Source organism: Microcaecilia unicolor, chromosome 8 (assembly GCF_901765095.1).
Source record: "Microcaecilia unicolor chromosome 8, aMicUni1.1, whole genome shotgun sequence".
Taxonomy (NCBI): domain Eukaryota; kingdom Metazoa; phylum Chordata; class Amphibia; order Gymnophiona; family Siphonopidae; genus Microcaecilia; species Microcaecilia unicolor.
Window position 1 is genome coordinate 117,845,856 of NC_044038.1, and position 26,383 is coordinate 117,872,238.

Below are 26,383 nucleotides of genomic sequence, written 5' to 3' on the forward strand. Positions count from 1 at the left end.
ATACTTTCAACAGCCACCGGGGTGGAGGTTCCCAGCATATTTGTTCTCCTCCAAGGAATTTAAAGATCACTTACAGAAGAAATGGGAAGAGTTCCAAACCCATAATCAAGAACATACAGAGGACCCAGCCCTATTTTGGTCCACGGCAAAGGTAGTACTAAGAGGAGACATTATAGCGTACGTTAGTAAAAGGAATAGGCAAATAACACAAGGAATCGTAGAGTTGGAGCGGAAGCTAAGGGCCACAAAGAGACAGTATAGTAGGCGACCAACACAGCTGCAATACGAGCTTCTTATGTCCACGAGAGCAACGCTGAATAGCTTATTACATGAAAGAACAACTCGTTCCCTTTTATACAGGAAATACAGATTACATAAATTTGGGGACAAAGCAGGGAGGGATGCTGGCTCGGTTGGTGGAAGGCACCCGAAAGACACACTTTGTAGTAGCAATACGCAAACATACAGCGGAGGTTACCACTAAACTAGGAGAGATAGCACAGACATTCCATCATCACTTTGCTGCTCTATACGAAGGGGAACAGGGAAGGAAAGATGTGAGGGAGGCAATAAGAGCATACTTGGATAGAGTGAATATGGAAAAAATCCCATCAGACAGATTAGCTTCCCTAAGCAAGCCGGTTGAGGCTAAAGAGCTTCAAAAAGCTATCAATGCGTTGAAGCTGCACTCTGCACCAGGGCCTGATGGACTCAGGGGCGTTTTACAAGATGCTGAGGTTACAGATAATAGGGCCACTAACAGAATATCTCAATACAGTGGTAGAGATGGGGCATTTCCCACTGCACGCTAATACGGCCCTAATAAGTCTAATACCTAAGAAAGGGAGAGACACACTGCAACCTAGCTCTTACAGGCCAATCTCGTTGATAAACGTAGAAATCAAGCTACTGTCCCAGATATTGGCAGACAGACTGGCGCCCCTGTTGCCACAGCTGGTGAAGGAAGATCAGGCCGGGTTTGTCAGGGGGTGCCAGTCGGTCATAAATGTGTGTAAGCTAATTTTGGCCATACTTAAGGAGCCAGATACAAAGTCTCAAAGGTTGGTAGTGAGTCTCGACGCAGAACGGGCATTTGACAGTGTTCTGTGGCCATTTCTATTTGAAACCTTACGCTGGATAGCACTAACTGGGTGGTTTCTATAAGCCATAGCAACACTATATTCAGGGCCACGAGCCATGGTACTAGTCAACGGGATAAGAACAGAGGGGTTCGACATTAAGAAAGGTACACGCCAGGGTTGCCCGCTGTCCCCGCTGCTATTCTTGCTGACCCTGGAGCCTTTATTATGCGAAATCCGAGCACAAGAGAACATACAGGGGATAAGACTCCATAGGCATGAACTCAAGGTGTTGGCATATGCTGACGACCTATTGATGCTATTGAGCAACCCACAAACTTCCTTAAAACACCTCCTCCATACTATTGACAGATATGTTTGTACAGCGCTGCGTATGCCTTGTAGCGCTATAGAAATGCTAAATAGTAGTAGTAGTAGTAATATGGTAGACTCTCAGGTTTTAAGCTGAACCTAACTAAAGCGCTGGCAATGTCGTTAGATGCGACGCTGTGGCATAACTGGATAGGACAAACCCCATTACAATGGGCAGGAGATCAGGTTCGGTACCTGGGAGTAATCATCCCCTCCGATGTGGGGCTATTATACGAGAAAAACGTGCTTCCATTGTTGGCGGAAACCAAGCGCACGCTGCAGCTCTGGGGTGCCTGCCCTCTCTCTCTGTCAGGACGTATTGGTTTATTCAATATGTTGATAGTTCCAAGATGTCTTTATCTGTTTCAGATGTTGCCATTGTACCTGAGACAGAGAGAGGAACATATTCTTAACAGAATAACGCAGGTATTCCTGTGGAGGGGAAAGAGACCTAGGCTCCCACTGCACATAATACAGAAACCGAAGGCACATGGCCGGATGGGCCTGCTTAACATAAGACACCTGACAGACAAGTATGCATACTTGCAAATTCAGCATTATATGACAGCATTGGGTTGGACTAACTTATGTGAGGATGTGCAAGACACATTGAACACAGCATTGACATTGGGGGCACAGAATGCGGTGCCTCTGAGATACCACCACAGATTTCTCCAAGATTCTACAGAGGATTTGGATGTCTGCAGCAGAGCACAGATTTGGGCAACAGAGCTGGCAGTGGAGGTGTCGGAGGAGGTACTGCGTAACCTTTTTGTCCTCCGCTCAGCGCACTTCCGTCTATACTCGCTATTGGGAATTACAGTATAAGTTTGCACTACGAATGTAGCAGGATTTGGTAGCTCTGGTGCATGCCCCAGATGTGGTCAGACTCCTGCATCTCTTGGACACATGTTTTGGCTCTGTCCCCGAATCATGCAATTCTGGTCTCAAATTCTGTGCGAAACCAAGAGGTACTGGGGCCGTACAATACAGAGACAACCACTGATACTCTTTGGGATATATAAATGCACAAAACCCACCCTCCCGGGATTCAAATCTTTCTTGCAATGGGTGATGTTGGTTGGGAAAAAAGCCATCTTGCTGAACTGGCGAGAGAAAGTGGCTCCTTCCATTGGAGTATGGAGGACACACATGATTGAGCTTTTGAGGCTGGAACGATGCGGAGTCACAGACTTATCATCCAAAGAGGGCAGATACCTAGAAAAAACCTGGGCGAATTTCTGGGATACACTGCAACCAGCAACGAGAAGCAGAATTCTAAATTAAGTGTACCTATGGACTAAAGACTGAATGACTTGAATACCTGTGACGTTTAGAGGGGGGGGGGGGGTGAGGAATAGGGAGGGCATAACCTGATAGCAGCTTTGTTTGTACTGGTTATTATCTGTTGAAAACTAATAAAGATGAGTTAAACATAAAAAAGGAGAAAGGAAGGCAAAGCAACAGCTAGCATAGTTAAAAAGTTAGGTGAAGGAAGCTATTAAGAGGTGAAGGAAGCTATTAGAGCTAAAAGAAAATCCTTCAGAAAATGGAAGAAGGATCCAACTGAAAATAATAAGAAATAGCATAAAGAATGGCAAGTCAAGTGCAAAGCACTGATAAGGAAAGCATTGCATTGGACGCAAAAATACATTGGAAAAACCTTTTTAGGTATATTAAAAGCAAGATCTGGCAACAGCATCAGTTCTTCACCGAGGAAGATTTGGGAGAGATACCGGTGCTAGAAATGGTATTCAAAGCTGACGAATCAGAGTGAAATCTCTATAAACCGGGAAGATGTAATGGCATAATTTGAGAAATTGAAGAGTAGCAAATCGCCTGGACCAAATGATATTCATTCTAGAGTACTGATAGAATTGAAAAATGAACTTGCAGAACTGTTGTTAGTTATGTGTAATTTATCTTTAAAATCAAGCATGGTACCAGAAGATTGGAGGGTGGCCAATGTAATGCCAATTTTTAAAAAAAGGTTCCAGAAGTTATCCAGGAAATTATAGACCGGTGAGCTTGACGTCAGTGCCGGGGAAAATGTAGAGACTATTTATAATGAATAAAATTGCAGAGCATATTCATAAGCATTGATTAATGAGATAAAGCCAACATGGATTTAGTGAAGGGAAATCTTGCCTCACCAATCTATTACATTTCTTTGAAGGAGTGAACAAACGTGGATAAAGGTGAGTCGGTATTTGGATTTTTAAAAGGCATTTGACAAAGTACCAGGAGAAAGGCACAGCGATGGTGACACGATGGATGATGTCAATGAAACAACTACTGGACTCAGAAAAAGTTCACAGCAAGAGTTTACTGTTCGAGCGGTGTCGCTCGTACTTACGTGCTACAGTGAAGTTACTTCACCAGAGCAAACTTCGGCTTTACTAAATACTTCAGATTCTTTCTTCAGGAATCAACTGAACATCAACACACCTGAGGCAGGCCAGAGCGGCCAAAACACGACTCGTGTCGAGTCCAGTTTTTATCAATAAACTCTTGCTGTGAACTTTTTCTGAGTCCAGTAGTAGTTTCATTGACATCATCCATCGTGTCACCTTCGCTGTGCCTTTCTCCTGGTTCTACCACTGCGGAGGTTTGTTTTCTTCTGTATTTGACAAAGTACCTCATGAAAGACTCCCGAGGAAATTGTAGAGTCACAGGAAGTCAGTGGTGTGCTGGTAAATGTTTAACAACGGGCTCTCTCCCTGGTCCATCTCTGCGCCTCCCCCCTCGTCCACCTCTGCTTCCCCCCCCCCCCCCCAAATTGCAGAGCTGGCTATAGCCGGGGAGTGAGCCTGGGGGGGGCAATGCATTACTCCAGGAAAACATTTTTTAAATGATCCCAGGTTCCAATCTAATTCATGTTTAAAGTGGGTTAAAACGCCATAAATTGCCCCATGTAAGCGTCATTGAGCCTGCCATGAGTGGGAAAAACGTGGGGTACAAATGTAACAAAAAAAAAATAAGTAAATAAATATAAACTTTTAATGTTGAGCACTTGATTCTCAAAGTGAACATATTCCAAACACTATAATGAAAATAAAATGATTTTTTCTACTTTTGTTGTCTGGTGACTTTGTTTTACTGATCATGCTGGCCCAGTATCCGATTCTGCTGCTATCTGTCCTCTTAACTCCGTTTCCAGGGCTTCCTTTCCATTTATTTCTTTACTTTCCGTCTTTCTTCTTCATTTCTTGCCCTACATCCGTAAGTAAAAGCTGGGTTCTCCAAAGACTTGACTGTTCAGTGGATCCAGCTTCTGCCTATTTTCTTCATCCATGTGCAGTTTTTCTCCTCTCTTCCTTTCCCCTCATCTCATCTCCTTCCTCACTCTTCCCTCCCCTCCATCCATGTCCAGCATTTCTTCTCTCTCCCTTCCCTCTTCTCCATCCATGTCCAGCAACCCTCCTCTCCCCCTCCCCTCCATTCACCCACCCATGTCCTCAACCCTCCTCTCCTCCTGCCCTCCCCTCCACCCACCCATGTCCAGCAACCCTCCTCTCCCCTCCCCTCCATCCACCCATGTCCAGCAACCCTTCTCTCCCCCCTGCCCTCCATCCACCCATGTCCAGCAACCCTCCTCTCCCCCAGCCATCCCCTCCATCCACCCATGTCCAGCAACCCTCTTCTCCCCCCTGCCCTCCCCTCCATCCACCCATGTTAACCATCTCCTTCCAGCCTCCCCCCCCCAGCAGCCCATGTCACCCATCTCCCTTCTAGCCCCTCCCCTACTCAACGCCAGACATTTCCTGCCTTCTTCCAGCCCCCCCCCCCCCCGATTCCTGCTCCCCTGCTCCCCAGGTCATCCATCATCTCCTATCTGCCCTCAGTGCCCCGATAGCCCTCGTTTCCTTCCTGCTGCCGCCCTGCCTTTAAATAGTGTATTTTTCCTTGAGTCGCAGCACCAGGATTGAAAGCAGCAGGCTTGGCTCGGCTCCAGCCTTCCCTCGCATTGTTCCGCTCTCGCGGAAACAGGAAATACATCAGAAGAGGGCGGAACCATGCAAGGGAAGGCTGGAGCCGAGCCTGCTGCTTTCAATGCTGGCACTGCGACTCGAGGAAAAATACAATATTTAAAGGCAGGGCGGCAGCAGGAAGGAAACGAGGGCTATCGGGGAGCTGAGGGCAGACAGGAGATGATGGACGACCTGTGGAGCAGGGGGCCTGCAGCTCGCGGGGTGGGGGGAGGAGAGGCAAGCCGGCTCGCAACAACCGGCTCACAAGATGCCAATAAATTTAACAACCGGCTCTTGCGAGCTGGTGCGAGCCAGCTCCAGCACAACACTGCAGGAAGTAGTGTTCTATTGTGGATTGAACACTGGTTAAAAGATTGGCCACTGTTGGAAACAGGATGCTGGGCTTGATGGACCTTCGGTCTGTCCCCATATGTGAAGGATTCTGCTGGCATGTGGTGTCTGTGTAGGATTATGTAACAGTCCATCTTGTTCCAATTTTCCAGTAGTAGGTTACTTTGGTGCTCTAGGGCCTATATTCATAAGTGGTTTAGGGCTTTTATGATTTGCTAAGTTTTCTATATAGGTTTTGAGTGCATTTTGCAGGGTTTTGTGTTATTTTTCAAAGTGTATGGCCTGTTTGAAAAATAAAAATGCTCAGGACTAGTGGGGTCTCCACTTCTGATAGAGCAATGCTGGGCACACCTAGACAGTTGGGTTTTCTGGATATCTACAATGAAGATGCATGATTGAGGTCTACAATATCCTGAGTGGTGTAGAATGATTAGAAGTAAATTGATTTCTTTTGCTCGTTCCAAAAGTACGAAGACTAGGGGACAGTCAAGGAAGTTACATGGAAATGCTTTAAAAATAAATAGCAGGAAATATTTTTTAGACTTACCTTCATTGAAGATATCCCAAAAACCCGACTGGCTGGGTGTAGCCCAAGGAGTGGGTTGAGAAGCACTTCGGCAGTCACCATACAAACAAAACCCCACATACTTTAAACAAATTAGCTGGCAATGAAACTCATGTACGTCAAATTATCTGTCAATGGAAGGGACGTGTGCTGTTCCTAATTTGATTGTCGTAATTTTTTTGTATGTGGCCATTTGTAAGGGGGAAGCTTCATTGTTGGGTAATATGAGTTTGTGATACAGAATTCGAGCTTCAAGGTTTATATTGAATTATGGCCAGTCCTGTAGAGAATCCAAACTTCATGCCCAAACAGAAGAATTTGTTGAATGATGCTATCAATTATATGATGATGGTTTTACTGGGTAGTTTAAACAGGCTGGAGGGGAAGAGTTAATTTATGTATAGAAGATTGCTAATTTCAAAGTGGAGGGGGGAAGGGATTATGTATGGAAATGTTACTTTGACTTGTGCCCCCCTCCTGCACAAACTTAGATGGTCTCTCTGTTGCCAACCCAAATATTAAGTCTAGAGATGCAACTGGCGAGGAGAGATATCACTATTTAGTCCCCATACAGGCCAATGGTCAGTGAAGTGCCCAGAAAGATGGGAGAGGTTCCGCGGGATTGGAGACGAGTGGATGTGGTCCCTCTTCACAAAAGTGGAGACAGAGAAGAAGTGGGAAACTACAGACCGGTAAGTCTCACGTCGGTGGTAGGGAATATAATGGAGCCACTGCTGAAAGAAAGGATAGTTAACTTTCTAGAAGCCGACGGGTTACAGGACCCGAGGCAACATGGCTTTACAAAAGGAAGATCCTGCCAAATGAATCTTATTGACTTCTTTGACTGGGTGACCAAAGAACTGGATGAAGGATGTGCGCTAGATGTAATCTACTTGGACTTCAGCAAAGCCTTTGATACGGTCCCCCACAGAAGACTCGTGAATAAGCTGAAAGGGTTGAATTTGACCAAAAGTGGTGAACTGGATAAGAAACTGGTTGACCAACAGGTGGCAGAGGGTGGTGGTAAATGGAATCCGCTCGGAGGAAAGTAAAGTGAGCAGTGGAGTTCCTCAGGGGTTGGTGCTGGGGCTTATTCTGTATAATATATTTGTGGGAGGTATTACTGAAGGGTTGGAAGGAAAGGTGTGCCTTTTTGCGGATGACACTGGAGGTAGTCGAAACAATGAGAAGGGATCTCTGAACCTTAGAAGAATGGTCAAGGGTCTGGCAGTTAAAATTTAATACTGTATCAACATTTAAAATGCCAAGAAGTGTAGAGTGATGCACTTGGGGCGCAGAAACCCAAAAGAGAGATACCGAATAGAAGGGGAGAGATTAGTAAGCTCAGCTCAGGAGAGAGACCTTGGGGTGTTGGTGTCTGAGGATCTAAAGGTGAAGAAACAATGCGACAAGGCAACGGCCATGGCCAGAAAGATGCTAGGCTGCATAGAGAGGGACATTACTAGCAGAAGAAAGGAGGTGTTGATGCCCCTGTACAAGTCGTTGGTGAGGCCCCACTTGGAGTATTGTGTTCAGTTTTGGAGGCTGTATCTTGTTAAAGATGTAAAAGGACTGGAAGCGGTGCAAAGAAAAGCTACAAAAATGGTATGGGATTTGCGTTGCAAACCATACGAGGAGAGACTTGCTGACCTGAACATGTATACCTTGGAGGAAAGGAGAAACAGGGGTGACATGATACAGACGTTCAAATATTTCAAAGGTATTAATCTGCAAATGAACCTTTTTCGGAGACAGGAAGGCGGTAGAACTAGAGGACATGAATTGAGGTTGAAGGGGGGCAGACTCAGGACTAATGTCAGAAAATATTTTTTCATGGAGAGGGTGGTGGAATGCCCTCCCGCAGGAGGTGGTGGAGATGAAAATGGTAATGGAATTCAAACATGCGTGGAATAAACACAAAGGAATCCTGTTTAGAAGGAATGGTTCCGTGGAAACTTAGTGGAGATTGGGTGGCGACACCAGTAATTAGGAAACAAAATGGGAGCTGGGCAGACTTCTACGGTCTATGCCCTGATCGTGACTGAATAGATAGGGATGGGCTGGAGTGTAAATTTTAAGGGGCTTCGACGTTAGCTTCAGAACTTAGTACAAGAACAGTGCTGTGCAGACTTCTACGGTCTGTGCCCTGAGAAAGGCAAGGCCAAATCAAACTCGGGTATATATATAAAGTATCACATACCATGTAAATGAGTTTCTCCGAGGACAAGCAGGCTGCTTGTTCTCACTGATGGGTGACGTCCACGGCAGCCCCTCCAATCCGGAATCTTCACTAGCAAAGCCTTTGCTAGCCCTCGCGCGCCGATGCGCATGCGCGGCCGTCTTCCCGCCCGAAACCGGCTCGTGCCAGCCAGTCTTCTTTTGTCCGCGCTCGGTACGGTCGTGTTTCGCCGTTCGCGCCCCTTAAGTTGACCTCGCGCATCTCCTTTTTGGTTTTGCTACTGAAAAAAAAAAAAAAGGATTTGGAAGAGGACCTTTTCGGTCTTTTTCCTTTTTTCCGCTACTTCCAGTTTTTGCCCCGGTAAGTTTTCTTTCGTTTTCGGGGTAGGCCCTTTTCAGGCCTCGGGTCGATTTTTTCTTCCCCTCGTTTTTTGGTGCCTACCGCAATTACGAGTTTCGATTTCGCCGGCGAGATTTTTCCGCCCATGTCATCGAAGTCTCCCAGCGGCTTCAAGAAGTGCACCCAGTGCGCCCGGGTAATCTCTCTCACTGACAGGCACGCGTCGTGTCTTCAGTGTCTGGGGGCTGGGCACCGCCCGCAGGCCTGTAGTCTGTGCTCCCTTTTACAAAAGCGGACTCAGGTAGCGAGATTGGCCCAGTGGAATGTTTTGTTCTCGGGCTCTTCGTCGGCATCGGCACCGGGGGTATCGAGTGCATCGACGGCGCCAGCGTCCAGACCTTCATCCTCGGCCGCGATTGCATCGAGTGCATCGAGGCATCGACCCTCTGCATCGGGGCTGAGACATCGGAAGGCTGCGTCGGCGTCGGTGGTACCGGGACCTCGTCTGCTGATGTCGTCGGACGGTGGTGCTTCGTCTGGAGTGCAGGTGAGGGCTGTCCATTCCCCTGCTGGTGGCGGTGAGCCTTCGGGTGGGTCTCCCCCTACCCTGAGGGCTCCTGCGGTACAGCCCCCCCGAGACCGACCTTCTTCGGCCTCGGCCCCGAGGAAGCGACGGCTGGATTCTACGTCCTCCTCGTCGGTGCCGGGAAGCTCCGGTGACGTGCTTCGTCCCAAGAAGTCGAAGAAGCATCGACACCGGTCCCCTTCCCGTGTCGGCACCGAGAGCTCTGGGTCGCCGAGGGAGTCGGCACCCAGCAGGCATCGGCACCGAGAGGACCGCTCACCCTCTGTTCAGGAGGTGTCGATGCGCTCCACTCTGGACAGTCCGGAACAGCCTTCATGCCCGGAACAGACTCTGACATCGACACCTGCATCGGCTTCCACGTCTTTCTCCACAGCCGCTCTGCACGAGGGTCTCCGGGCCATTCTCCCAGAGATTCTGGGAGAGCTGTTGTGCCCTTCCCCTCCGGTACCGGGGGTGCTTGCGCCACCGGTACCGTCGAGTGAGGCGCCGGCTGGCCCCTTGCCCGGGGTGAGGTCTCCGACATCAGTGCCGCTTGCGGTACCGAATGCGGTCGCCTCCCAGGAAGGCTCCCCGACGACGTCGGCGGAGGGAGCTTCACCGGTGCGGGCGAGGGAGTCTACCTCTCGATGCTCCCACCGTGGCCGTGGTTCCACGGAGTCGAGCTGGGCACGGCTTCAGACACAGGTTCCTGAACTTGTGTCTGATACCGATGGTGAGGCCTCGTGGGAGGAAGAGGAGGACATCAGATATTTCTCTGACGAGGAGTCTGATGGTCTTCCCTCTGATCCCACTCCCTCTCCTGAAAGGCAGTTTTCTCGTCCCGAGAGTCTGTCTTTCGCTTCCTTTGTCCGGGAGATGTCTACGGCCATCCCCTTCCCGGTGGTTGTGGAGGACGAGCCCAGGGCTGAAATGTTTGAGCTTCTGGACTATCCTTCTCCACCTAAGGAAGCATCCACAGTACCCATGCATCATGTCCTCAAAAAGACATTGCTGGCGAACTGGACCAAGCCATTAACTAACCCCACATTCCCAAGAAGATCGAGTCCCAGTACCAGATCCATGGGGACCCAGAGCTGATGCGCACTCAGTTGCCTCACGACTCTGGAGTTGTGGATTTGGCCCTAAAGAAGGCTAAGAGTTCTAGGGAGCATGCTTCGGCGCCCCCGGGCAAGGACTCTAGAACCTTAGACTCCTTTGGGAGGAAGGCCTACCATTCATCTATGCTCGTGGCCAAAATTCAGTCTTACCAGCTCTACACGAGCATACACATGCGGAACAATGTGCGGCAGTTGGCGGGCTTGGTGGACAAGCTCCCCCCTGAGCAAGCCAAGCCTTTTCAGGAGGTGGTCAGGCAGCTGAAGGCGTGCAGAAAATTCCTGGCCAGAGGGGTGTATGACACCTTTGATGTTGCGTCCAGGGCCGCTGCTCAAGGTGTGGTGATGCGCAGACTCTCATGGCTGCGTGCCTCCGACCTAGAGAATAGACTCCAGCAGTGGATTGCGGACTCGCCTTGCCGTGCGGATAACATTTTTGGAGAGAAAGTCGAGCATATCTCGACGATTGGCTGGTGAAGAACACATCCGAGGCAGGAGCGCTACAGTCCATGCAGATGACTATTCGCCTCCTGGAGCTACTCGGGTTTGTGATCAATTATCCAAAGTCCCATCTTCTCCCAGTGCAGAAACTCGAATTCATAGGAGCTCTGCTGGATTCTCGGACGGCTCACGCCTATCTCCCAGAGACGAGAGCCAACAACTTGTTGTCCCTCGTCTCGCGGGTGCGAGCGTCCCAGCAGATCACAGCTCGGCAGATGTTGAGATTGCCGGGCCACATGGCCTCCACAGTTCATGTGACTCCCATGGCCCGCCTTCACATGAGATCTGCCCAATGGACCCTAGCTTCCCAGTGGTTTCAGGCTACTGGGGATCTAGAAGACGTGTTCCACCTGTCCACGAGTTTTCTCAAATCCGTGTATTGGTGGACGATTTGGTCCAATTTGACTCTGGGACGTCCTTTCCAAATTCCTCAGCCACAAAAAGTGCTGACCACGGATGCGTCTCTCCTGGGGTGGGGAGCTCATGTCGATGGGCTTCACACCCAAGGAAGCTGGTCCCTCCAGAAACGCGATCTGCAGATCAATCTTCTGGAGTTACGAGCGGTCTGGAACGCTCTGAAGGCTTTCAGAGATCGGCTGTCTCACCAAATTATCCATATTCAGACAGACAACCAGGTTGCCATGTATTACATCAACAAGCAGGGGTGCACCAGATCTCGCCCCCTGTGTCAGGAAGCCGTCAGCATGTGGCTCTGGGCTCGCCGTCACGGCATGGTGCTCCAAGCCACATATCTGGCAGGCGTAAACAACAGTCTGGCCGACAGGTTGAGCAGGATTATGCAACCTCACGAGTGGTCGCTGAATTCCCGTGTAGTGCGACAGATCTTCCAGGTGTGGGGCACCCCCTTGGTAGATCTCTTCGCATCTCGAGCCAACCACAAAGTCCCTCAGTTCTGTTCCAGGCTCCAGGCCCACGGCAGACTGGCATCGGATGCCTTCCTCCTGGACTGGGGGGAGGGTCTGCTGTATGCTTATCCTCCCATACCTCTGGTGGGGAAGACTTTGTTGAAACTCAAGCAAGACCGAGGCACCATGATTCTGATTGCTCCTTTTTGGCCGCGTCAGATCTGGTTCCCTCTTCTTCTGGAGTTGTCCTCCGAAGAACCGTGGAGATTGGACTGTTTTCCGACCCTCATCACACAGGACGAAGGGGCGCTTCTGCCTCCCAACCTCCGGTCTCTGGCTCTCACGGCCTGGATGTTGAGAGCGTAGACTTTGCCTCTTTGGGTCTGTCAGAGGGTGTCTCCCGCATCTTGCTTGCTTCCAGGAAAGAGTCCACTAAGAGGAGTTACTTCTTTCTATGGAGGAGGTTTGCCGTCTGGTGTGACAGCAAGGCCCTAGATCCTCGCTCTTGTCCTACACAGACCCTGCTTGAATACCTTCTGCACTTGTCTGAGTCTGGTCTCAAGACCAACTCTGTAAGGGTTCACCTTAGTGCAATCAGTGCATACCATTACCGTGTGGAAGGTAAGCCGATCTCAGGACAGCCTTTAGTTGTTCGCTTCATGAGAGGTTTGCTTTTGTCAAAGCCCCCTGTCAAGCCTCCTACAGTGTCATGGGATCTCAATGTCGTTCTCACCCAGCTGATGAAACCTCCTTTTGAGCCACTGAATTCCTGCCATCTGAAGTACTTGACCTGGAAGGTCATTTTCTTGGTGGCAGTTACTTCAGCTCGTAGAGTCAGTGAGCTTCAGGCCCTGGTAGCCCAGGCCCCTTACACCAAATTTCATCATAACAGAGTAGTCCTCCACACTCACCCTAAGTTCTTGCCAAAGGTTGTGTCGGAGTTCCATCTGAACCAGTCAATTGTCTTGCCAACATTCTTTCCCCGTCCTCATTCCTGCCCTGCTGAACGTCAGCTGCACACACTGGACTGCAAGAGAGCATTGGCCTTCTATCTGGAGCGGACACAGTCCAACAGACAGTCCGCCCAATTGTTTGTTTCTTTTGATCCCAACAGGAGGGGAGTGGCTGTGGGGAAACGCACCATATCCAATTGGCTAGCAGATTGCATTTCCTTCACTTACGCCCAGGCTGGGCTGGCTCTTGAGGGTCATGTCACGGCTCATAATGTTAGAGCCATGGCAGCGTCGGTAGCCCACTTGAAGTCAGCCACTATTGAAGAGATTTGCAAAGCTGCGACGTGGTCATCTGTCCACACATTCACATCTCATTACTGCCTGCAGCAGGATACCCGACGCGACAGTCGGTTCGGGCAGTCAGTGCTTCAGAATCTGTTCGGGGTTTAGAATCCAACTCCACCCCCCTAGGCCCATGTTTATTCTGTTCCAGGCTGCACTCTCAGTTAGTTGGATAAATTGTTAGGTCAATCTCAGTTATGTCCTCGCCGTTGCGAGGCCCAATTGACCATGGTTGTTGTTTTGAGTGAGCCTGGGGGCTAGGGATACCCCATCAGTGAGAACAAGCAGCCTGCTTGTCCTCGGAGAAAGCGAATGCTACATACCTGTAGAAGGTATTCTCCGATGACAGCAGGCTGATTGTTCTCACAAACCCGCCCGCCTCCCCTTTGGAGTTGTGTCTTCCCTTCTCTTTGTCTTGCTACATATGAGACTGGCCGGCACGAGCCGGTTTCGGGCGGGAAGACGGCCGCGCATGCGCATTGGCGCGCGAGGGCTAGCAAAGGCTTTGCTAGTGAAGATTCCGGATTGGAGGGGCTGCCGTGGACGTCACCCATCAGTGAGAACAATCAGCCTGCTGTCCTCGGAGAATACCTTCTACAGGTATGTAGCATTCGCTTTATCTTGTTTGGCAGACTGGATGGACCATACAGGTCTTTATCTGCTGTCATTTACTATGTTACTATGTTACTAAGTGGGGATGGAAATGAAAGAATGGCAAATAACTGAGCCTTAAGATGGGCCTTAAAGGCAGAAGGTGATTCCAATCACAAAGGCTGTGAATATAAGGCTGTGAAGTTCCGAGAGAAGAGGACATTTCTCTGGTAAGTGAACACTATTTGCTTTGTGCTTTGGGAACGTAAAGATTGGGGTTTAAAGGAGGAATTGTAGGTTAGTGCTAGGCAAAATAAAAATATAAAAGGCAAATTTTATCAACTAATCTCCATAGTCTTTTCCACTTAGTTTTAAAAACTTTGTACCACAGCATTAACAGATAGAATCTAGCAGGCACTGCAGGATCTAGTTTAGTCTTCCCACCCACTCTCCCCAACACCCACCCACACCTAGTAGAACTCTTCATTTATAGTCAGTTATTGTAATTAGGGTATTAAGCAAGGAGTGTTCTTACAGAATTTTAAATACATTTCATTACCATCTAAGAAGGAAACACTAAATAAATCATACAATATATTATGTAAACTAAAAGACATTTTTATATTAGGCTAATATCCTTAATACAGTAAAAAGTTTTAAATTATTGAAAAACTCAAAAACACTAAGATGGAGTCAGCAGTCCAGCAGTGAGGGGGGTGCTATCCAGTCTTTTGCATTGAGTGTCACATGTATGTTATCTCCCAGTTGGTGAGATGTCATATATGTGTGCCCGATGCAAAGAGCTCCTAGCTCTCAGAGAACGTGTGCATTCTCTTGAGGCTAGAGTAGCAGACTTGGTGTAGCTGAGGGAGACAGAGAGGTACATAGAGGAGACCTACAGGGATGTTGTAGAGAAATCCCACCTCCAGTCTGGTAGCCCGTGTGCTACCTTGGAGGAGGGAGGTCTCCTAGAAGGAGAGCATCACCCTGGCGAAGTAGGAAGTACTCCTGTAGCCAGAACCTGCCCACCAGGGGATGTACTATCCTCTCGCACCGAGGATATGTCTCCAAGTTCTGCCCGGGAGGGAAAGGTTAGGACAGCTGTTGTAGTTGGTTATTCGATCATTAGGCATATAGTTAGCTGGGCGGCTGGTGGACGTGAGGATCGCCTGGTGACTTGCCTGCCTGGTGCGAAGGTGGCGGACCTCATGCGTCACCTAGCTAGGATTTTAGATAGTGCTGGGGAGGAGCTGGCTGTCTTGGTACATGTGTGTACCAATGACATAGGAATATGTGGGAGAGAGGTCCTGGAAGCCAAATTTAGGCTCTTAGGTAGAAAGCTCAAATCCAGATCCTCTAGGGTAGCATTTTCTGAAATGCTACCCGTTCCACGCGCAGGGCCCAAGAGACAGGCAGAGCTCCGGAGTCTCAATGCATGGATGAGACGATGGTGCAGAGAGGAGGGTTTTAGATTTGTTAGGAACTGGGTAACATTCTGGGGAAAGGGGAGCCTACTCTGAAGGATGGGCTCCACCTTAACCAGGGTGGGACCAGGCTGCTGGCATCGGCATTTAAAAAGGAGATAGAGCAGCTTTTAAACTAGAAATGGGGGGGGGGGGGGGGGAGGCTGACAGTCGCTCAAAAGCGCATGATTTGGGATAAGGTATCTTTCAAAGATATCACCTAAACAGGGAAGATAGGGTATCCTGATAGTGAGGTTGCAAAAGAGACCGTAGTAGATCAGGTGTCCTTAAAAAAAAAAAAAGAAAAATCAGACAAAAGATTGCAAATTAATACTGTCAAATACTAAGCATGATGTAAATAGGAACAACAAACATAGTCTGAAATGTCTATAAGCGAATGCCAGGAGCCTAAGAAATAAGATGGGAGAGTTAGAATATGTTGCACTAAATGAAAAATTAGATATAATAGGCATCTCTGAGACCTGGTGGAAGGAGGATAACCAGTGAGAGACTGTCATACCGGGGTACAAATTGGTGGAGGGGTAGCATTGTATATTAATGAGAGCCTTGAATCAAATAGATTGAAAATTTTGCAGGAAACAAAACACTTCTTGGAATCACTGTGGATTGAAATTCCATGTGTTTAGGGGGAAAGGATAGTGATATGAGTGTTCTACCGTCCGCCTGGCCAAGATGAACAGACAAATGCAGAAATGTTAAAGGAAATTAGGGATGCAAACAAACTAGGCAACACAATAATAATGGGTGATTTCAATTACCCGGATAGTGACTGGGTAAATGTAACATCAGGGAACACTAGGGAGATAAAATTCCTTGATGAAATCAAGGACAGCTTTATGGAGCAGGTGGTACACCCAGGGAAAATCTGCTACAGTACAAAGAAAAAAAAGCCACAGACAGAATCCCCCTTAAAGTGACATACAACCCAGAGCTGGAAAAATTAAGAAAAATCATAAAGAACCTGCAGCCTCCACTCCAGGAGGATGAATTACTGAAAGAGATATTCCTGTCCCCACCAGTGCTGGCTTTCCGACAGCCACCCAACTTAAAACACAAGCTAATTAGAAGTAAGCTCCCAACACAAGCTCAAAAAGAAGAAAATGGCACACATCTTTGCAATATATCCAGCTGCAGACTATGCCAAAACATTTCACAGGACCCCACAGTCATGCACAAAGGAAAAATATTCAACATAAAGGAAACCTTTACATGCTCATCTTCCAATGTGGTTTACATCATTCAGTGTAAAAAATGTGATGAAGGATGCTATATTGGAGAAACAGGCCAGATGCTAAAGACAAAATTTAATTTACATAGACATCACATGAAAAATGCCAGTGCCAGTCAGGATGTCACGCCTGTGGGGCGGCACTTTACAAAACCAGAACACTGTATCAGTGATTTCATAGTAAGAATCCTGAAAGGTAACTTTAAAGCAATACAGGAATGTAAGACCTTTGAACTCAGAATGATCAAATATTTTGACACTCACCAGACAGGACTTAACAAAAATCTGGATTTTCTAGCCCATTATAAACCATAAAGTTGTAATGCTCTGTTTGTCTTCATGCATATCTACCTGTCTCTCACCCATCCACCCCCATCCTGTTAGATTGTCACTGAATTGCTTTGATGTTTCTATGCATATCTCTCACCTACCCACCCCCATCCTGTTAGACTGTCACTAAAATGCTTTGATGTTTCACTTATATATACTGTCACCTATCAACATTTGCTTATTTCCGATCTGATGAAGAAGGGCAACCTTCAAAAGCTAATCAAGAAATGTATTAAGTTATGTCCAATAAAAAAGGTATCATCTTATTTTCTTTTCCATGTTTTATTTTGTTTTGTTTCTATTGATTACTGTTAAAAGTGGACTAACACGGCTACCACACCTCTCTAATTTATCCTTAAAATCGAGCATGGTACCAGAAGATTGGAGGGTGGCCAATGTAACGCCGATTTTTTTTAAAAGTCCCAGAGGAGATCTGGGAAATTATAGACCGGTGAGCCTGATGTCGGTGCCGAGCAAAATGGTAGAGACTATTATTAAGAACAAAATTACAGAGCATATTCAAAAGCATGGATTAATGAGAGAAAGTCAACATAGATTTAGTGAAGGGAAATCTTGCCTCACCAATCTACTACATTTCTTTGAAGGGGTGAACAAACATGTGGATAATGGTGAGCTGGTTGATATTGTGCATCTGGATTTCCAGAAGGCGTTTGACAAAGTACCTCATGAAAGACTCCAGAGGAAATTGGAGAGTCATGGGATAGGAGGTACTGTCCTATTGTGGATTAAAAACTGGTTAAAAGAAAACAGAGAGTAGGGTTAAATGGGCTGTGTTCTCGATGGAGAACGGTAGTTAGTGGGGTTCCTCAGGGGTCTGTGCTGGGACCGCTGCTTTTAACATATTTATAAATGACCTAGAGATGGGAGTAACTAGTGAGGTAATTAAATTTGCTGACGACTCAAAGTTATGCAAAGTCGTTAAATCGCCGGAAGATTGTGAAAAATTACAAGAGGACCTTACAAGACTGGGAGACTGGGCGTCTAAATGGCAGACGACGTTTAATGTGAGCAAGTGCAAAGTGATGCATGTGGGAAAGATGAACCCAAATTATAGCTACGTCATGCAAGGTTCCACATTAGGAGTCACCGACAAAGAACATGTAATTAAACTCTGGAATTCGTTGCCAGAGAATGTGGTAAAGGCGGATAGCTTTGCAGGGTTTTAAAAAGGTTTGGATGGCTTCCAAAAGGAAAAGTCCATAGACCATTATTAAATGGATTTGTGGAAAATCCACTATTTCTGGGATAAGCAGTATAAAATGTTTTGTACTTTTTTGGGATCTTGCCAGGTATTTGTGACCTGGATTGGCCACTATTGGAAATAGGATGCTGGGCTTGATGGACCTTTGGTCTTTCCTGGTATGGCAATACTTATGTACTTACGTAATATTCGAGAACGGATAGATGAGTGGCATATAGAGTGAATGCTACAAGGAGTGGCGAGGCCTAGAAGGACAGTAGGAGGTCAAATAGAGAGATAGGTAAGAGGGTTGACTAAATTGTAGAATCTTGTGGATTAGAAGAAGTAGTTTATTTTTTTATTTTTAGATTTGTTTATTGGTTTGCACAAAATTAAATACATCTAACAAGTTGTTCTGTTAACCCTCTGTATTCTCATTCTAATCTACAGTCTGCGTAAGGACCTGTTTTTTTTAGTTTTGTAAATGTTTCCAGTCTCAATTCAGGCCCTTACCAGAAAACATAATCCCCAAATCTTATCTCAAAAGAACTTCCCCATCTAATGATAACTGTTATCCCCACCCTCCACTCTACCCCCATCCCCCCTCCCCCAACTTCCCACCTCCCGAGTCCCCACCCTCCAACCCTTTATGTAGTAATGTCCAATCTTCTTAAATGTAGTAATGACCATTTCTCACATATTTAGGATACGTCCTCTGCCCCCCCGGGTGAATTGTCTGCCAAAACGGGGTCCAAATTCGATAAAAGTCTTTGTCCGTGAATCTCCGCTCCCCCTTATAGTCTGCAAGTCTCTTTTCAAATTTCATGTAATCCATTAGCAATCCACGCCACTGCTTCAAGGTCGGCTCTTTGTTTGTAATCCACTCTGTGAGAATGAGTTTTTTCGCTGCCATTATGGCTCTGTGGTTAAAACCCTTAAAGCCTGCCAAGGTTGGTCGCACTATCATTGGTCTTCCGAACAACAACATTGGCCCTTTCTTCCATGTGGCACCCCACATACTGGATGTCGATTGTATAACTTTGGTCCAAAATCTTTGTATTTTTTTTTTTAATTCAATTTGTTTATTAATTTTTCATTTAAACAAGAATACACTTGTTTTGAAATACAGTTATAACACATTATTTGAGAAACAATAACAACATTTCAGAATCAAATCATCAAAGAAAGTAATAACATACTTCCTAAACATAAAACTTTTTCTTTTAAACATGATTCATTAAGCTTTCTTAGACCCCATTATATTGAAAAGGGCGATCAGAGTTAGGGAAGAATTATTACAAATCTTTAATCAAAAGTAATTAAGGCGGCATATATTCCCCCACAATATTTCTAACTACTACAGTTGTTTAGAATCAAGAAATGATTTTAGACTATCTGGTAAATAAAAGGTGTATTTAACCTGGCCCAACCTAACAAGACATTTACAGGGATAGGCGAGAAAAAACATCCCTCCTATCTCAAGCGTTCTTTTTTTTAATGCCAAGAAGGCTTTCCTTCTCTGTTGGGTCGATTTTGTAAATCTTTGTATTTTTAAGCATGACCAGAACATGTGCCCCAATGCCGCACCCTGCATCCCACACTTGGGGCATGCACCATCTGGAGATACTCCCATGTGGAAAGCCCTCCTCGGTGGAATGTAAGTCCTTAATGCAAATTTGTATTCCATTTCGCAATACTGTACCATCTTTGATGATTTTTGAATCGAATAAATGTATTCCTGTAGTGTCTGAGAAGTTAAAGTCATTAACAGCTCCTCCGTCCATGACTGGGCCAGTGTCTTGTAGTCAATTTCTTCAGTCATGTCTCTTAAATGTCTGTGATGCATTGTCAATGACACTCTACCCTGTGCTTGGAACGAGAAAGCTGAGGAAATCTCCTCCTGCACATCATCTGTGAGACATTCCCAGGGCAAGCTGTGTATATAATGCCTTAATTGCCAGTAATAGAATTTATCACCTGAATCAAGTGAGAACTGGGCCTGAAGCTCCATAAATGACCGAATTCTTCCCTCTGTCGTCAAGACCTGATATATGTATACCAGTCCGCTCTGCTGCCATTGGCGAAATCTACGGTGCAGAATTCCCGGTGGAAATTGTGGGTTGTCGCAAATTGCTTGAAATGGCGTAATTCGTCCAGAGAAATGATGATATCGACAAACCCACCTCCAAACCGCTTTTGCTGTGGGAATTATATGGGATTATTGTAAGACTTTAGGAATCTGGCATCCACCCACATGCAACAAGCTACTGAAATGTACTCCCTGTGTTAGGGCAGTTTCCAAATTTGTTGCTGAAAAATCTGAGGTGGATCTGTACCAATCAGAAATATGCCGCATACCGCTGGCTATTGTGAGGTATCTGATACTGAGCAGCCCCAGTCCTCCAAACTCCCGTGGTATTTGTAGCATTCGTATTGGGAGACACGCTTTCCATCCCTTCCACAAAAATCGCTGTATTGGGTGGCGGAGCACGTGGGGGGAAGAGGGGTTGGTGGTTGGGAGGCGAGGATAGTGGAGAGCACACTTATACGGTCTGTGCCAAAGCCGGTGATGGGAGGTGGGACTGGTGGTTGGGAGGCGGGAAGTACTGCTGTGCAGACTTGTACGGTCTGTGCCCTGAATAAGGCAGGTACAAATCAAGGTACAAATCAAGGTAAGGTTTACACATATGTTGTCTTGTTGGGCAGACTGGATGGACCATGCAGGTCTTTTTCTGCAGTCATCTACTATGTTACTATGTATATGCTGGTTCAAGCGTTTTTCATCTTCTTTCTTGAGGAAAAGTGGAAGGGTCTGAAATTTATAAATCCACTTTGGTGCTATCATCATGTTGTAAATGGCAATTCGTCCCATTAGGGACAGCGGATAGTTCTCCCACAGCCGAAGTTTTAAGCAGGTAGTCTCAAGCAAGGACTCAACGTTTTCTTGGTATAGCTTGGCCAGATCTTGAGGAATGTAGGTTCCAAGGTATTTAATTTTCCCTCCCATTCTAGTTATAGGGCAGCTTTCCCTCTCTTGCTGGGTTCCACTCGAGTAGACATCCATAATTAGAGACTTTTTTAAATTCAGCGTGAAGCCAGAGACTCGTCCAAATTCCCGAGTTAATTTTAGCAGCTGGTCCAAAGAGTCCATTGGGCGGGCGGATATTACCATCAGATCATCTGTGAATGCTAAGGCCTTTATGGTATCCCCCCCAACTTGTACCCCCGGGATCCCCTCTGCCTTCTTTATAAGCCTCAATAATGATTCCAGTGATAGGATGAACAATGTGGGGGATAAGGGGCAGCCCTGCCTGGTACCCCTAAAAATTTCGAATGATTTTGCTTTAATTCCATTAACTATCATCGAGGCAGTCGGGCCCGAATATAAAGATTCTATAGCTCTATAATACCAGCCCCCAAATCCCATATGTGTTAATACGTGAAACAAATATGTCCACCCCACCTGATCAAATGCTTTTTCGGCATCAAGTGAAAATATGGAAGTTGGGGTTTCCGTCAGCTGACCGGTCGCCATAGCTAAGAGCAGTCTACGAACATTTTTAGCTGCTTGTCGAGTCTTGACAAATCCCACTTGCTCCTCACCTACTAATCTGGGTAGAATCCCTGCCAAACGATTAGCTAGGATCTTGGCCAGGATTTTTAGATCAACATTTATTAAGGAGATGGGCCTATAGGAATCAGCCTGACTTTCTGGTCTCCTGGGTTTCAGAATCAAGGAGATCGAGGCTGTGTTTGCATATTGTGGAAAATGACCCTCCCTAACCACCTGCTCATAATAATCACAAATAACCGGGTAAAAGGAATGAGGTAGGATTTTATAAAATTCCCCGGTATCCCCTTCGGGGCCTGGCACGGATCCGAGTGGTAGGGACTTTACTACTTCCTGTATCTCCCTGACATCTAAAGGTTCTTCTAAGTCTGCCCGCTCCCTGTCTGTTAATTTCGGGAGCCCTGCCTGTTCCAGGGATTTTTGTATTTCCACTTCCTCCGGGTCCCCGGGCGAACTATACAATCTAGAAAAGAAGTTTGTAAGTATCTCAGCTATCTTTTCACTCTTATTCTGCATGAGACCCGTCTCATCTTGAAGGGTCACTATCGGCTTACGTGGTCCCCATGCCGAAACTAAATTTGCCAACATCGTTCTGGGTCTGTTTCCAAACCTACGGAACTTAAATTTCTGATGGGCTAGGAATCTCTTGCTTCGGTCATGGAGCAAGGCATTAAGCGTCACCTGCAATGCCCGAAGCTGGTCTTTATGTTCTTGGGTCTGCCGCTTAATGTATCGGGCTTTTGCTTTCTGTAAAAATTTGTTCCAATCTCGTTATTGCTATCGATTGCTTTTTATTGTGAGCGTGTACAAAAGCTATTATCTCTCCTCTGAGTACAGTTTTAGCTGCACTCCAAAACAACCCAGGCTGATCCATGTGCTCCCTATTATTCTGAACATAATCCTCCCATATCTGCCCAATATACTCTTGGAATTCACTGTTTTGGAACAGGTAGTTCGAGAACCTCCAATTCCTACCCTGCTGATAGAACCCGGGTACCTCCACATCTATCCATATTATGGAATGTTCCGATATCTCCTCTGGGCCTATCTCGGCAGCCCACACCCATGGAAACGCAGTCTGGGCTATTAATATATAATCTATTCTGGAGGGTGTACCATGCGCCCTGGAAAGGTGAGTGAAGTCTCTCTCCCCAGGGTGTAAACTACGCCAAATGTCTATCAAATTGAGAGAGCGCTGGAAAGAGTTAAACACGTGTGCTCTTGGTCCTCCTCTCGAGGCAACTCTCGGATTTGAACAGTCTACATTTGGATCTGCTACCAGATTGAGATCTCCCATTACCAGGAGTTGCTCGGGTTTGTATGGGAGGCACAGCTGAACAAGACTAGGATAAAACTGTGCATCATAGATGTTTGGTCCGTACACTCCCAAAAGTAAGAAATTTCTCTGTTGGATCCATAACCGTACTAGGACATAACGCCCTTTTGGGTCTGCTCTCACTAATTCGGACTTTGTGCCTGCCCCTTTTCTTATTAGCACTGCCACTCCTCCTCTTCGATCCCCAGAGGATGCTGAAAATACCTCCCCCACCCACTGTCTTTTCAGTTTGTTATGTTCCTCAGTGGTAAGTCTTGTCTCTTGGAGACATCCGATATCTACTTTATGTCTCTTAAGAGTTGATAAAATGTTTGCCCTTTTTATCGGGGTCGTTATTCCTCCCACGTTCCAGGAGGCAAATCTGATGGTTTTAATGTGCTCTAACCTGTGGGTCTCTATGTGATATTTAACGTTGATATATCTGCCTCAGGTGCCCAGCCTCACCCGAGACACTGCGGGCTGCTCTACTTGCCCAGATCCCTCCTGTCCTGCTATGAGACTTCCTAGAAGTATGTTGTGTCATGGTCACTACTTGCTTGCTTCCCGCACTAAACCCCCCCGTAATGCCCTGCTGTCCTACCCTTCCCCTTCCACCCTCCCTTACCTCCCTACCCATCCCCTGACAACCCCATCTGTTCCCTCCACCTAGCATATGAGAGAAATAGGGAGATCAATGATGTGGGACTTCCCCTCCCCCTGCCATTAGCTATAGCCAAAGGTCCCTTGCCAATACCTTCTTTTGAAGACTCTAGGCCTCAGTTTTGCCTGCTGCATAAGACCGGGATCCAGTCTCTTTAGTTCTTTGTTGGTTATCCTTACTTTGCTGTAAATGAAGTGTCTCTGTCGCCCATTCTCGAGCTTCTTTTGGGGTCATAAACACGTGCCATTTGCCCTGATGATTGACTCGCAGTGTGGCGGGATAAACTAGCATGAATTTTTTATCCACCTCTACCAATGTCGTACAGATCTGGCTATAGGCCCTTCTCCGTTCTTGCAAGGCGAAAGAATAATCTTGGTAGATTCTCACCGGTGAACCCTCAAAGGCCAAGGTATTTCATTTCAGGCGCGCACCTCTTAAGATTTCCACCTTGTGCACAAAGTTGTGGATTTTGACCATCACCATTCTAGGTCTCTGGTTGTTATCAGCTTTCCGTCCCACCCGGTGCGCTCACTCGAGACAAATGGCACCCACTCCGTCTGACAATGCAAACTCATTCTGCAGCCACTTTTCTAGGACTGAGGGCAGCAAGCACTCTGATATTTTCGCGGATATACCTACTATTCGCAGGTTGGCTTGACGCGATCATCAAGCTGCTGAGATTGTTTCTGCACTAGAGATCTCAATTCTTTAAGCTGTGTTGTTGTTCCAGCCCCCTCATCTTCTATGGCGGATACTCTTTGTTCTAGTTTGCCTGTGCACCTGGTCGTATCGGCGAGTAGATTTTCCACTGCAGTTAATTGAGTGGAAAGCTGCTTTAGCTGAGAGTCTAGAGCCAATTTTACCACCTCTGTTAATTGGAGCAATTGCGGTGTTGTAAACATCGTTTCGGGCGTCTCTCTCGGCGGACTCGCCGCCATTTTATTTTCCGCGGCGCGGGGCCTTTCTGCTTCTTTCTTTACATTTTTCGGTGGCATCTTCGCGTCCAGGCGAGTAACAAAGCTGTCCATGCACTCCTGCAATCTGTTCGCCTAAGGTTTGTTATTTTGAAGTTGAACGAAGGCTTTTTATGGCGGCAGGGAGGGTTCGGCCCGAGAGGAGAGTAATTCTACCTCCGCTCTCTTCAGCACATCACGTGATCTCAGAAGAAATAGTTTATAAGAGATTCTTAGTGAGACTACGAGATTCTTAGTGTTTGTCCCAGAGCAGTGGTACCACATGGTCAAGACGTTAGACCCCCATCAAAAGGTAGATGGGGGCATTCCTGGCCATTTTCAGATATTGAGTCTCATGTCATTCCCAGAAAGCAACACTATTGAGTAAGATTCCTTGAAACTGAGCACAGGAATGAAACACAACTCTGATCTGGCCTGGTTTCTGTGGGTGATACACCCAAAAAGGTAGGTAAATACCAACATTCTTGAGGAGGATGACAGAGAAGAGAAAGAGATGCAGGTCTATGGGAGGGGTTAGGAGGGAAGAGACATGTCAGACTTCAAGGGTGTGGGGAGAGGAGAGAGGGAAGAGATACTGGGCAACAAGGGTGGAATAAGGGATAGGAAAGGGAGATACCAGGAATGTGGGAAAGGCCAAGGGAGTTGTCAAGGAGATGAGTGAAAGGAGAATAGTGAGTACAGAGGGTAGAAATGTAGTAGGGAAAGGGAAATGAGACTTGGTATACCGCCTTTCTGAGGTTTTTTGTAACTACATTCAAAGCGGTTTACATATATTCAGGTACTTACTTTGTACCAGGAGCAATGGAGGGTTAAGTGATTTGCCCAGAGTCACAAGGAGCTGCAGTGGGAATCGAACTCAGTTCCCCAGCACTAACCACTAGGCTACTAGGAATAGGAGGCTGGGAAAGGGATGAGATGGGAAATGGGAGAGCTACGGGGTGAGAGAAGGAAATGGAAAGTTGATAGGTAGGTGAGAAATAGAAAAGAGTAGGGTGAAAGAGCTAAAAGGGAAACATCAATACGTCAGAGACAGATGTGTTGAGGAAACAAGACAGGAGAAAAGAGGAGAAATGAAAAATGGACTAAAGCCACTAGGAAACAGAAGACCAGACAGGAAAGCAGACAAAACAGAGCTTTTTTTGCTCATTTTTTATTTTTCTCCTTGTGTTTGAGCATCTTGCATCTCTTTTGTGTTTTTTGCAAAAAAAGCAGGTTAAAGTATGTGCTGATAGAAGCATAGCAACATGGTCCTTCGAGTTTGTCAGACAGGATCTATTGTTTTGCTGTTACTGCAGCTACTACCCTCTATGATTCTACTGCCTTAGGCAACTGGCCAGTCTTGCCTAATGGTTGGGGCAGCCCTGGCCCCACTGATATTTTGGATGCTGGGGGGGGGGGGGGGCGCCAGCTTATCCCTCACCTCAGGCAGCAGATTGCCTTGAGCCACCCCGTCTACTGAATATATCTTTACTTTCTTGATCAGTCAGTTCAGTAACAAATTGTTATGGATCCTTTTCAATAAATGATGCTTCCAGTTTTATGACCAATGTAATAATCATTCATGGAAAAAATTATGAAAATAAGAGAGTGTATCATTATTAAACCTGTAGTGAAGAAGTAAACTGACACTGGTACTAATACAGATTCAGATAGTATTACTGTTTTTTTATTCTAATGTTCTGTTCCCTCCCTAGAGGAAATCTACAGCAACTGGACAGAGCCTTTGAACACATCGCACATTTGGCAACCAAGGATCAGAGAGGTAACTGCTTTGTGTCATTTAAGCCTCGCTTTATTATGTCACATTACTTCCCTTGGTGATCTTTTTAT

The 26,383-nt window shown here is 46.5% G+C and overlaps 1 protein-coding gene across 3 annotated transcripts in view; it reads left to right on the forward strand.

Moving 5' to 3' along the window:
- Positions 1-26,383, forward strand: part of SLC23A1 (solute carrier family 23 member 1) — a 329,954-nt gene that overhangs the window by 134,228 nt on the left and 169,343 nt on the right. For all 3 annotated transcript variants that reach the window (XM_030212485.1, XM_030212487.1, XM_030212486.1), the window contains one exon: positions 26,248-26,315. In XM_030212485.1, coding sequence (XP_030068345.1) covers positions 26,248-26,315 — 68 coding nt within the window. The remainder of the gene's footprint in view (positions 1-26,247; positions 26,316-26,383) is intronic.